General features: G+C 36.0%; 1 protein-coding gene across 1 annotated transcript; it reads left to right on the top strand.

Annotated features, from left to right (window-relative positions):
- The first annotated feature begins 833 nt into the window (after positions 1-833).
- On the top strand, positions 834-10,550 carry LOC114469771 (guanine nucleotide-binding protein G(I)/G(S)/G(O) subunit gamma-5). The gene is made up of 3 exons (XM_028457575.1): positions 834-1,045; positions 8,740-8,866; positions 9,818-10,550. The coding sequence occupies exons 1-2, from the start codon at positions 956-958 to the stop codon at positions 8,863-8,865; spliced, it is 216 nt and encodes a 71-aa protein (XP_028313376.1). The 5' UTR covers positions 834-955; the 3' UTR covers position 8,866; positions 9,818-10,550.
- The last annotated feature ends 1,209 nt before the right edge of the window (positions 10,551-11,759 follow it).

Raw genomic sequence — 11,759 nt, 5'->3', positions numbered from 1 at the left:
TACATTTCTTGCTAACAGTGTCTGCAGCAGGAAATTAATAAATCAGAGAGCAGAGCACTTTTATTTATTTATATATTGATATTTGTTTCCACTTTTATTTTTTATCAATATTTAATTTTCAAATTAAATGTTAAAATTTTTGTCTTTAATTTTACATTTTTGTATTAGTGTATTTATATAGTTATTTCCATTTATGTATTTGTGTTTTATTTTTCACTTTTTTTTTTCAATATCTATTTTTACTTTCATTTATCTATTTATTTTCAATTTTGGCAGGTTTGGTCCCCCATACTAGCAGTGGTTCTCAAACCTTTTTTGGCTCAAGTACCCCCTTTTATGGAGACCCAGACATGACATGGTAAAAAATTGGAATGGAAATACAGTAAATATATTTTGTGCACACGTTATACTTTTTTTGGCCACGAATTAGTATTTTTTATTTTTTTTTACCATGTCATGTCTAAGGCTCTGTGCCTTTTCTCTACAGTATAAAATAATCATGTTTCAACAAATTACAAAAAAAATATTGTCTTTTATTGAGTGATAGTAGTGTTAGTTTGTGGTGAATTTGTCCAAAAAATAGCCTCGAAAAAAACTGGGAACATTTCCCGAATATTTTTTAATTAATTTATCAATCTTAGTTCCCCCCGCCAACGTGCTCCTGTACCCCTAGGGGTACACGTACCCCTGTTTGGGAACCCTCCAGCTCTGCTCTCTAGGAAACACAATAAAGACCCTGTGTTCACAGGGGGCGTGGCTTTGGGCTCACTCGACGTTGGACGTATGATTTATCCAATCAAAACGCGTAGTGCCTGATAAGGGGCGGGACACACTTGGGGGGTGAGCGTTGACTCCCAGTCAGTCGTTGAGCTGCAGGGTAGGGGTTAATCATTTCTGCCGTGTCGTGGCTGTTTTTCTCAACAGAACATTCCTCGGTGTAATTTAGGCCGCCGTCATGTCCAACAACAATGCCAGCAACAACTTAATAATCGCTCAGAGGGCGGTGAAGCAGCTGCGGTTGGAGGCCAGTGTCCGGAGGATCAAGGTAGGAAAGCAGCGGAGCCGCCTGTTGAATGGCGGAGACTCACCGTGTTCCCGTCAGAGTCACAGTCAGAGTCAGAGTGGACTTTACAAAGTGACACACAGACATACACACTAATTCACTGCTGTGTGTGTCCTGCTACAACACCGTGTTTGCTCAGCGAACGGCTTTCCTCCGCGTTTCACGGTCAGTTTGCCAAAGTAAACAAAGTCGGCTAATGTCGCCCAAAAGCAGCGAGACGGTGTGTAAAGTTAGCAAAAGTGTCTTTTTCTGTTACTTAGTCTGAGATTCACCAACACAAGGATCACTGTAGGTGCTAATAATGAATCATTCAGTCATTGCGTATGAACACATGACTAATGTTGTGCGGGTCGTCTGTTCTGTACCTTTGAAGGTGTGCTGTGGCATCTGCCATAAAGTGACAACAGCAGATCCTCTGAGACAGAGGCCGTACCTGAAATGGCATCCTAACTACTACTACTACTACTACTAAGTTTGATGTCAAAATGAGCATGTAGTGCGTTCACATTAGATTGTATGAAAAGATTGAGTGTGCGAGAAATTAGAGAAAATAATAATCACGATTGTTTTAGTCAATTGAAATCATGATTATTTGTCAACCTAAAAGTTATTTGTTTTTTGTTTTTTTTGTACAAAACAAAAATGAAATCCTTGAAATAGAGAAGGTGTGCTGTGGCATTCGACATATTTAGTATTGATTTATTTCGAGCAATTTATTACAAACAGAAAAAGCTTTAGTAGAATGTGCACATGCACTTTTCCATTTCTAGCCTACATGGCTAATGACATGATATATATTAAAACAAATATTGTAGATAACATTAAATGAGACACTGATTGAAAGGGAGTGGAATGAAGTAGCACTTATTATCTCCCGGTCTCATTTTTCATTCAGTTTTGAAAACTTATATTCATGACATTTTCAACATTACATACATCAATTAATATTATATGCAGGGTTCTCACCAGGAATTTTTCACAGCAAGTAGGGGGCGTGGTGTGAGCGCCGCTGGCACAGAACATTTTTAAATTTATAACTTTTTGAGGGCCAAAAGTAGTGAAGTAAAGCTAAAGTAGTTTTTTTTTTTTTTTTTTTAACCTTACTTTTAGGGGTGTAACATCTAAGGGACCTCACAATTCGATTTCGATTCAGGGTGCTACGATTCGATTAATCAAAATAAAGAAATTTATGCATCATTTTTTTTTCATTTCCTCACTTTGTGGCTTTTTCATACTTTTAAAGAAGGTCTGTGTCTGTATCCATTAATTAAAGTAACCAAAGAAATGTATCGATATTATCTTTATTTATATCAAATCACCAAATCCAACAGTAATCAAATTATTAAATGAATAAATAAATGTAAAAGAAAACCCTCAAATATTAGCTTGTTCGGCTAATTCAATCTGATGTAACCTTATTCAGTAAAAATAAAGACTTCCAAACAAAACTTAAATGAGCAGCACAAATCCCAGACTAAACATTTTGCTGTGCACAATTAAATCAGCTTCAAAGCATATAAAACCTACAATATCAGCTCTCACAATACTTGTGAAATTTGGGTTTTTCAATAAAAGGTGGATAGATAGAAGAATACAATGAATTGATAAATCACACCTATGACTGTAATTGCTGAGACAAATGTGCAGCTACTCTAGCCCCCCCCCCCCCCCCCCCATTCTGTGTTTTCCACTTGAATTTTTTTAATTCCGTTTTTTTAGAAATATTTATAATTTTTTAAAGAAAATATTGTTTTTTTTTTTTTTTACTCCTGTGAGGAAACAAAATAAATACTAATAAATGAAAATTAAAAATAACTCATAATTAAACAAAAATGTATGTCATAAATAAAGTAAGATACAATTAAAAGGTAGCTATAAGTTGTGGTGACATGAATTATTCTGACTGCTTGTTTTTAGTTATTTGTGTCATAAAGATGTATGAGAACAGCATTAATGTCACCAATATTTCCTCTCAGGGATCAATGAATTACTGAATCTGAGCAGGTTTGTTGATTACGTTTTGATCAACTTAGTTTAAATTAACCTAATTTAAATGATCCTATCTTCTGTAGCTCTGATGAGATTTTGTTCGAATGTAACATTCTAATAACGTTGCTCCAACGGACTTTTATTTTGTAAACCATAAGTTACCCCTGAAACGGTTGTACTTGAGGTGGCTTGCTGACTGTGAATGTGTACCTACGAGGCACGGACTAAAGGCTGGAATAAAAAGGCCTCAGATTCTGTCTTAAAAAGCAGTTTTATGCTTGTAGCTGTGTAAATTGGTGCAGAACTAAGTTAAAATAATGTTTTGGGTTGTTTTTGTTTGAATTTAAGTTTTATTTGGTGTTTTCCAGTATTTTATATACTTTTTGTATTTAAGTAGAAAATTTGATCAAGTTTAAAGTTTTTCCATGGTTAGGGTTCAGTCTTTTTTTTTTTTTTTTCTTTTTGTCTTAAATCAAAACATGCCCCTTCCCATGTTTCTGCCCTTATACCATACAAATAGACTCAAGTTAAGAATAGCTAAATGCTGGTTGGTTTACACTGTAAAGTATTGGATGTTTTTTAATCCAGCGCTCGTTGGTGATGATGTGGTCAAATAAGGACAACTAATGGTCTTATTCCGAATTCTGGTAAACAACCAGTAATTCCTTTAGAAACGTTTGTTTACGCCAAAACTTAATTATTTTCCCTGATGCAGCCTCTGGGCCACGTCATCACCACAAATAAAAACTGGTTCTCAGTGACCAACCTGGAAAAATAAAGGTAAATAATAATAATAATAATTTGAAAACAGATGTTGCTGTAAATAAATAGCAATGCATTTAAGTTTATTTGACCACCCTATACAACCTCTTCTGTTCATGATTGATCGGTGCTCTGGACTCTGAGGCTGATGGAGACGCTTCCGTGAGGAGGATGGACAGACGGAGCGGAGATCAGAACATCCTGGATACAGGTTGTATCCAGGATGTTCTGATCGCCGCTCCGTCTACAGTAACAGTCAGCCAGTTTGTAATAGTAGCATAACAGCATGAAGTTGCCAAATCACCACATTGGATTTGTTCAGAAGCAATCTCGTCCATATTCTGACTCAGAGTCAGACTCGCTGTGATTGCTCCATGGTAGTTCACGGTAAGTAGAGCAGACGAAGCGGTGTATCAGTCTGGTTCCAGTAAAAAGTGACCATAAAAAGCTGTAAATGGACTGATATGTAGACGTAGGGCAGTGAGGAGGTGACTTCATGTAGTAAAGGAAACTTATCAGTTTAAACACGGAAATTTCTGTTAAACTTAACTTGAGTACAGCAGCCCGCCTACCTGCCCGTTCTGATTGGCCGAGTTGTCTGAAGGTCACCCTCATCAGCCAATAGGGTGCGGCCTATGTCAGGCTGCGGCATTTGTGTGGATTTTTCTTAGAAAATTGCTAAATTATTGTAACGCAGCCAATAAAAGAGTGTGCTTTATAGCCTGCAAATTATGATATTGTTGCTTGTGCCCCGTGGTGGTTATCTCCACACACAAATTTACAAATTGCAGAACAATTGAGACTCTTCTACAGCAAAAGTGTTTGTAGCAAAAGTCATGAGTGCATTGATTAGATTCTCACAGGAAAAGAGACATTTATTATCCCCTCCACAAAGTCTGGAAGGATATAGGTTTGAGCTTAGTTAAATGGGACAGCTTTTCTCAGGAACTGTTTAAGATAGGATAACCAAATTCAGTGTGAGGCTTCAGAGTATCAATACCTTGATGGAGTTCGAAAATGAGAAGCGCTTTTTTTCCGGAGTTATTGCCCTTGTTCCATTTTTTTTACTCTTTTCGAGGTATCTTCAAAGTTAAATTTTATATTCTGATGTAAGATAGTAATTTCATATGTGATGTGACAATTTCTTATATATACATCTAAGTTCTTAGACTTAGGAGATTTAGGAAAAGGTTGGGAGTTATAAGGACAATCATTCTGGCGGGGGATGTTAATGACTGTCTTCTTTTTTTTTTTTTTTTTTTAGGTTTTTTTGTTTTTGTTTCAAAAACTTAAACAAACTGGTTATTTATAATATTCTCTGTGATGGAAATAATCCATATCTTGTTAAGTTATTGTGAATCTGAGCTCTTTTCTGTATTGTTATGAAATAATTCCAAGGCAATCAGGTTTTTTGCCAACTTGACTACTTTGGTTAAAGTTATAGAAAATAAAAAAGCTGCAACTTGTGCCGGATTTATTTTTAAAAAGCTGCTGTAAAATCAGGCGTTTTAGGCCGCAACAATCACAGAAACTGGCCGCAAAATCCTGCAGGGACTGAGTAATGTCAATAAGGTTACAATGCAACAGGTGAAAGACATGCAGTCATAGTGACTATTACTGGAAATGTGGAGTAAACCAAGAAAGACATCTTTGTAAACACAAAAAGCTTTGTCATTTTAGTTAATGATGTTAAGTTGTTAGATTTTCTCTAATAATACACATAATACAAAATGTTACTGGTTGTTTTTCATGCCCTTAAAATACATCATACATGTGTAAGTTGCTGACTTGAAAGTTCTTCTTCCCAGTGCAAAGTTAAAGTGATGGCCAGTTTATCCTCCATGTAAATTGTGAGGCGTTTGACTCCAGAGTAACAGTCTGTTGTTAGATTTCCACAGCATTCCCTGAAGTTTTGCATACAACTGTATGACTGCTTTGTTGGCTATACACAGAGCACTGGTACTCACACAGCACGGCAAGTCAACTGTTTTGATCATGTGAAAACAATCGTGTAATAACTTAATAATGTTATGAAATAATGGGTTAAACCAAGCATTCCTCATATTACCGACCTACTAAACCAGTTGTGTCAAAGTCATGGCCGGGGGACGAAATCCGGCCCTTTAAAGCATGAAATTCGTCCCACTCGAGAAAGTAAAAAGTGGCAGAAAAAAAACATTTTGTAAGTTAACAAACCAATTCTGTTGTAGATATCTCAAGCCCTCCAAATTACATGAAGGCAGTCTTTTTTTAATCTCTAATTGTTGAAAGAACTCTCAATTTCCCCAAATTTCTAAAATCAGGGACATTTAAGTGAAGTTCCTGCAGAGATTGATACACTCATATACTTAATCATTTATATATCCACTTAAGATCAAACTGGTCTGTATTTGGCCCCTAAACTTAAAATGATTTTGACACCTCAGTACTAAGTGTTCTAAAATCAACCCTAATTAAGTTAAATGTTTTAAGTCAAAAAGGTGTGTCAATTCAATTTTTTTTTTTTTTTTTTTCCTTGTCTGCACATGCTGTCAAAGGTCAACACTACAAGAAGTGCAATCATTATGAGACAACAATGCATGTTTTGTTATTGCAATAAAATAAATTGATTTATTTTATTGCTTAATTGTGACCATCATCAGCCCTCCCTAAGGAAGGGTAAGAAATCTTTTATTATAGGGAGGATATAAAAAGCGGTGTTGCACCTAAGTGGAGGGGGAGGGGAAAGGGAGCAGGGAGGTGAGACTCAAGATAGGAAATAAAAAGGGTGGGGAAGAATAGATTGTTATACAGTGAGGGTGAGATGTGAAGTTGTAGAATATATTGTGCTTATTATGTTGTGTAATCAAGCCAGTATAGTGATAAGTGTGAAGCTTAGCTATAATGGTGGTGGCTGTGGACAGGGGGAATGAGTGAGTGGTAGTACCTAAAGCAGGTATTTGGGATTGGGAGTGTCTAAAGTTAAGCACAGTATGAGTTTTATCCCACATCCCAAGGCGTGCCAGTGCATGGGATACCAGTATATGTGCAAAAACCTTTACCGCAAACCCAGGAACTGCCTCGGGCCCGCAGATGCAGCCAGGCCAGCAGAAAGAGTGGGGGCCAGGTAGCCCCAGGCCACCCCCCCAGGCGCCCCCAAGATCCCAGGCCAAGAGGCAGCCACCGCCCCCCACACACACATCCGAGGAAGCCCCAAGCAGCCGAGCACCCAGCGCATCCCGCCACCGACCCCAACCCCAAGGCCCCCCACCAGCATCTCGCCCCCCCACCCACCCACACCCAAGCACCCAACCCTCAAGGGGAGGGTGCTTGGGTGTTACCTTTTGACTTAAGTTTGCCTTTGTGTGATTACGTCATTGGAATCCGTTTATTTAAAATTATCTGATACAAACTGTATTGTTTTGATGCCATAATTTGCCTTAACACACTATGCATTGTATCAGTTTTTGAATCAACAGTCGTTTGGATCGAGAATCGATTTTGAATTGAATCGTGACCCTAAGAATCGTAATCGAATCGTGTGACACCCAAAGATTCACATCCCTATTAGAAAGTTGTATTCACCATGTTTGATGATATCGTACTGTTTCACTTTGGTCAGCTGAGCAGGAGAAGAAGGGAGATAGAGTATTATTCATTGATTTTAAACATGTAGAAACGTACATACATCAACTCAAACATTGTTTTTTTTTTTTTTTAAAAAAAGAAAAAAGGGAGATAGAGTAGCCATAAAGGTAGGCAGACGACCGTACTTTCAAAGCCAGCTGTGAGGTTGGGGTCAGTTATAATGGTATTTGATAATTAATTACAAGTATAACATATATAATTGTAATTGAGTTCAGATAATTGACTTTGTAATTGTCATAGAAATTATATTAAAAAATATTTCAATTACAATTGATTTAAACTCAAACCTGTGGAACCATGTTACAGTTCTGTGGCTTACATATACAGTACGTAGTTAATTATTAAAATGTATTTCAGATCAACTTTTCCCACTACCTGTCAGTTCTCTTGAGAATCATTTTACCATTTAAAAAAAATACATCTTGGGCTATACTGAGAGACAAAATGCTCAGACACTCACACCAAAAACATTAATGCCAATATTTTTCATGGATAAGGAAGCCTAACAAGGTAACAAACTGATGAAAAACAAATTGAATGATAGATAATATTTTTTTGTGTATTTTACAGCTGATTTAAGAAATGGATCAAAAATGACACAACAGAAAGCTAACGCAAGAGGAAGGTAAAGTTTTATGAGGCTATTTATTAAAGGCTCAGTAATTATGATTAATTGAATTTGAACTTTAGTAATTGAGAACGTAATTGTAATTGACCTTCATGGGAAAAATTAGAATCAGAAATCAGAAATGTTTTATTGGCCATGTACAGTTTTAAGGACAGTACAAGGAATTTGACTTGGTGGTTGGTGCACAAAACAAACAACAAAAAGAAATAAAAACAAAACAACAAATAACAACCCAGCAACAATAATAATAATAATAATGATAAATATAAAGGATGAGGGATAAATAAAGGATAGATAGAGAATAAAGGATAAATAGGATAAATATAAATATATATATACAGTGCAGCAGATATCAAGCTGGTGGAGGTGGTTATATTTGTAATTTGAATTGTAATAGGAAAAAATACCGGTAAATGTAATTGTAATTTAAAAATATAATTGACTCCAACCCTGACTGAATCTGAATTAACCAACCACCTAATTTGGATTTAACTTCAAATCAAAATAGCCTTTTTCATTCAGAATTTAACTTTTATTCTAAATTAAAGGGGAATTATAGCGCTCATGTAAACGTGGCCGATGTGGGTTTAAGCATTTAGAGCTGTTCCTTCCTGAGGGATGTTTGTTTTTCACACAGTCACACACAGCCACGTGTCCTGTGTCTCTGCAGGTGTCCCAGGCTGCTGATGATCTGAAAAACTTCTGCTTGCAAAATGCCACCAGGGATCCTCTTCTGATGGGCATCCCCTCCAGCGATAATCCCTTCAGACCCCCAAAATCCTGCTCCTTGTTCTGAGGTACGCCATCCACTTGCTTCTCTGAGACTTAAGAACTGGGGGTGGGTGGGGTTAAGCTGTGTTGTTAATTACACAGAACAAAGCAAAGTCACCTTCTTGTTTAGCCTGTATATACGCTACGTTTAATCTGCTTTTGGGGGGAAATAGGCATTAGTAGACACTCAAAAACGTCATACTGCGTGCTTTTTTTACATGCATAAGGGCACAAATGAACAGATGTTTTCTTTAGCTATTGCTATTGTTATTATCGTATTGTATTTTTTCTTTAAAATTCAAGTTATGTTGCTCAGATTTCTTTTTTAATTTATAGTGTAAAAAAAAGAGGTTTGCATAGGATCTAAAATTATGTTTTTACTCCAAACACCAAACTGAAATGTTCTTATCGTCTTTTAGGAATCACTTAGTTATATTTTGACATCTGTCATCGTGTGTTTTGGTCACAAGCTTATAAAATGTTGGATGAATAAACTGCAAACAAGCACTGCTTTGTGTTCTTTACTTCAACTCAGGAAGTCAGGCTTTAAGAAGAACAAGTCACTTTTAGTTCACACAAGGTCTTTATAGAGGTTCTTGTGTTGCAAAGGAACTCCAGAGGTCTGTTTTTTTTTTTTTAAATGAATACTCATTTACATCAAGTAGTGTACAGTTTATATATGTGATCCTAGAGTTATGTTGTCATCTGATCTTTGAGCACTTTTCAAAAGACTGTTTGTTCATTGCAGTGTATAAATACAACAAAGGAAATAAAATTCAATTTAACAGTAAACCTTGACTCTAGTTTGCATTCTTGTTACATTTCTTAAGGGCCCATTTATTAAAGGCATTTTGATTTGTCACCTGATAAGCCTTTGTTTCTAATTACATTTATTTTGGCTTTAATCTGTTTGCAGTTTGTACGTAGGTCGAGGGAAAATCCAGCAGTTCTGACATTTTGTCTCTTTTTGTCAACAGTAAATGAGAAGATGAAGGATCTCTGAACTCGCCAATCAAAAGGCTTTCCACGCTTTTAAACGATGTCACTGTAGATCTAAGAGCGACCTGCTACTCCTTGGACTCAGGACTTTTGGGTTTCAGGGGATGGATAGTAACTGATCCACTTTTTTGCCCTAAAACTCATGGTATCACCTCCATCTCATCAGATATAATAAAATATGGCCGAACAGTGTTTTTAAAAGCATTTGATTGAAGATTAGGCTAATTTGGGTATTTATTTTTAAACATGTTCTATTCAATTTGCTCACTCCATTTTTGTCTGTGTCTAATTAGCTTGATTCACGAAGGAAATTACCACTGTAAAGGTATATCATTCGGAAAATAATTACACATAAATGAAGATCGTGATGTGCCTTTTTTTAAAACCCTATATAATGAAAACACAGATCTTCTTTCATCCATTGGTATTAGTGGCTGATTGGTGTCATAAAGTTAAAGCTGTTCAAGGTACACAATGATGGTACAGAAAAAAAAACATTTTTCACCTCCATTTTCTTATCCATATTTAAAGCCTTATACTGTTGGTTGCTTTGTATTCTATACATTTCTCTGATTAAGGCCTTCTTACACTTGTCGAATAGTGGAAGCAAATCTGTAGTAATGTTTGTCATCTATAATCAATGTGTGTTCATGCAATTTATACAAATTATTTGATAATATATGAAATAAATAAATGTCTATTGCAACAGAAGCCTTTGTTGTTTTTCACATGTAAACAGATCTACCTGAGATAGAAATACCATCTGGGCATCAAATAGGTTTCAATGTGAGAAAATCTGAACATACTGTACATTTTCCATCTTCGTATTATATGCACTGATTATGGTATCGGACGCGATACCAGGATGTGTACTTGTACTCATACAACATGCTCCTGAACTAATTCGATTTGATTTATCAAGGCAGTTTAGTTGTGAACAATCAATGTCACATTTATGGAAATACTTTAATCAGAGTTGATACATTAGCACAAGGGACAATAAACAAGCAAAGTTGTTTTATTTAATTACCCGTAGCATCTTTAATTGAATCAATAGGTAATCTGTATTTTGAGTACACAAATCTGTGCTCTCGCATTTGTAAAAAAGTGGTAACAGACTATCACAACCAAGAAATATATTTTTAAAAAGTGGAGGAAAGCACCTCTTAAAAATCCTATTCAGTGTTCAATTTCAAATTCACTGGAAAGGCAGAAATGAATGCCAAGAGATTAGTGTGGATTAACTGGTGTTACATACCTGACTTTTAATGCAGTTGAACCTGCCCAACCTGCTGGCAACATTGATTTATATCTGTTGTTGCACAACAGTATACACTTGTTTTCAATCACTTTTAGCATCTTCACGTAAAAAAAACACTAGCATCGTACAGAGGCTGGGATTAATTATGACAGTATTTTGTCTTATATTGTCCTTTTTAATTTTTTTTTTTATCCCTAACCACTAATGGACTTCGTGTGTGTGTGTGTGTGTCCCATGTTGTTACCAGTATCAAAAGCAAGAGTGGCTTTGAAATGATCTGATGTGTTCATAGCAGAAAAGGTTCAATCCATGTACAATTGCAATTTGTTTCCAAAAGCACTGCAAATCATAACATACTGTATATAAGCCATATATATATATATAAGCTATATATATATATTCAATTTGCTACTGGAACTAATTGAATGTACTTCTTTTAAAGTATTTGAGGTTTTTTTTTTTATTTGCAAATGGCATATTAAAGAATTGTCTTAAATTTTTCTTTCTTGTTTATTTTGACTTTCAACCAAATGCTTTAAAGTTTTTGCTGATCTGCCAAATTCAAAAGATGCCTTGATGATGGACATTGCTCCTAGAGTAGTTAAGACACGCCCAGTTACAGCAGCCCCGCCCCCACAGCGCTGCACAGTTCCGCTTGG

Source organism: Gouania willdenowi, chromosome 1, assembly GCF_900634775.1.
Source record: "Gouania willdenowi chromosome 1, fGouWil2.1, whole genome shotgun sequence".
NCBI classification, from domain to species: domain Eukaryota; kingdom Metazoa; phylum Chordata; class Actinopteri; order Blenniiformes; family Gobiesocidae; genus Gouania; species Gouania willdenowi.
This window is presented reverse-complemented; position numbering and strand designations above follow the sequence as displayed.

Excerpts from the sequence above, each read along its gene's own strand:
- LOC114469771 (XM_028457575.1), top strand. The coding sequence starts at position 956 with ATGTCCAACAACAATGCCAGCAACAACTTAATAATCGCTCAGAGGGCG. Across the intron at positions 1,046-8,739 it reads CCAGTGTCCGGAGGATCAAG|GTGTCCCAGGCTGCTGATGA; the intron begins GTAGGAAAGCAG and ends GTGTCTCTGCAG.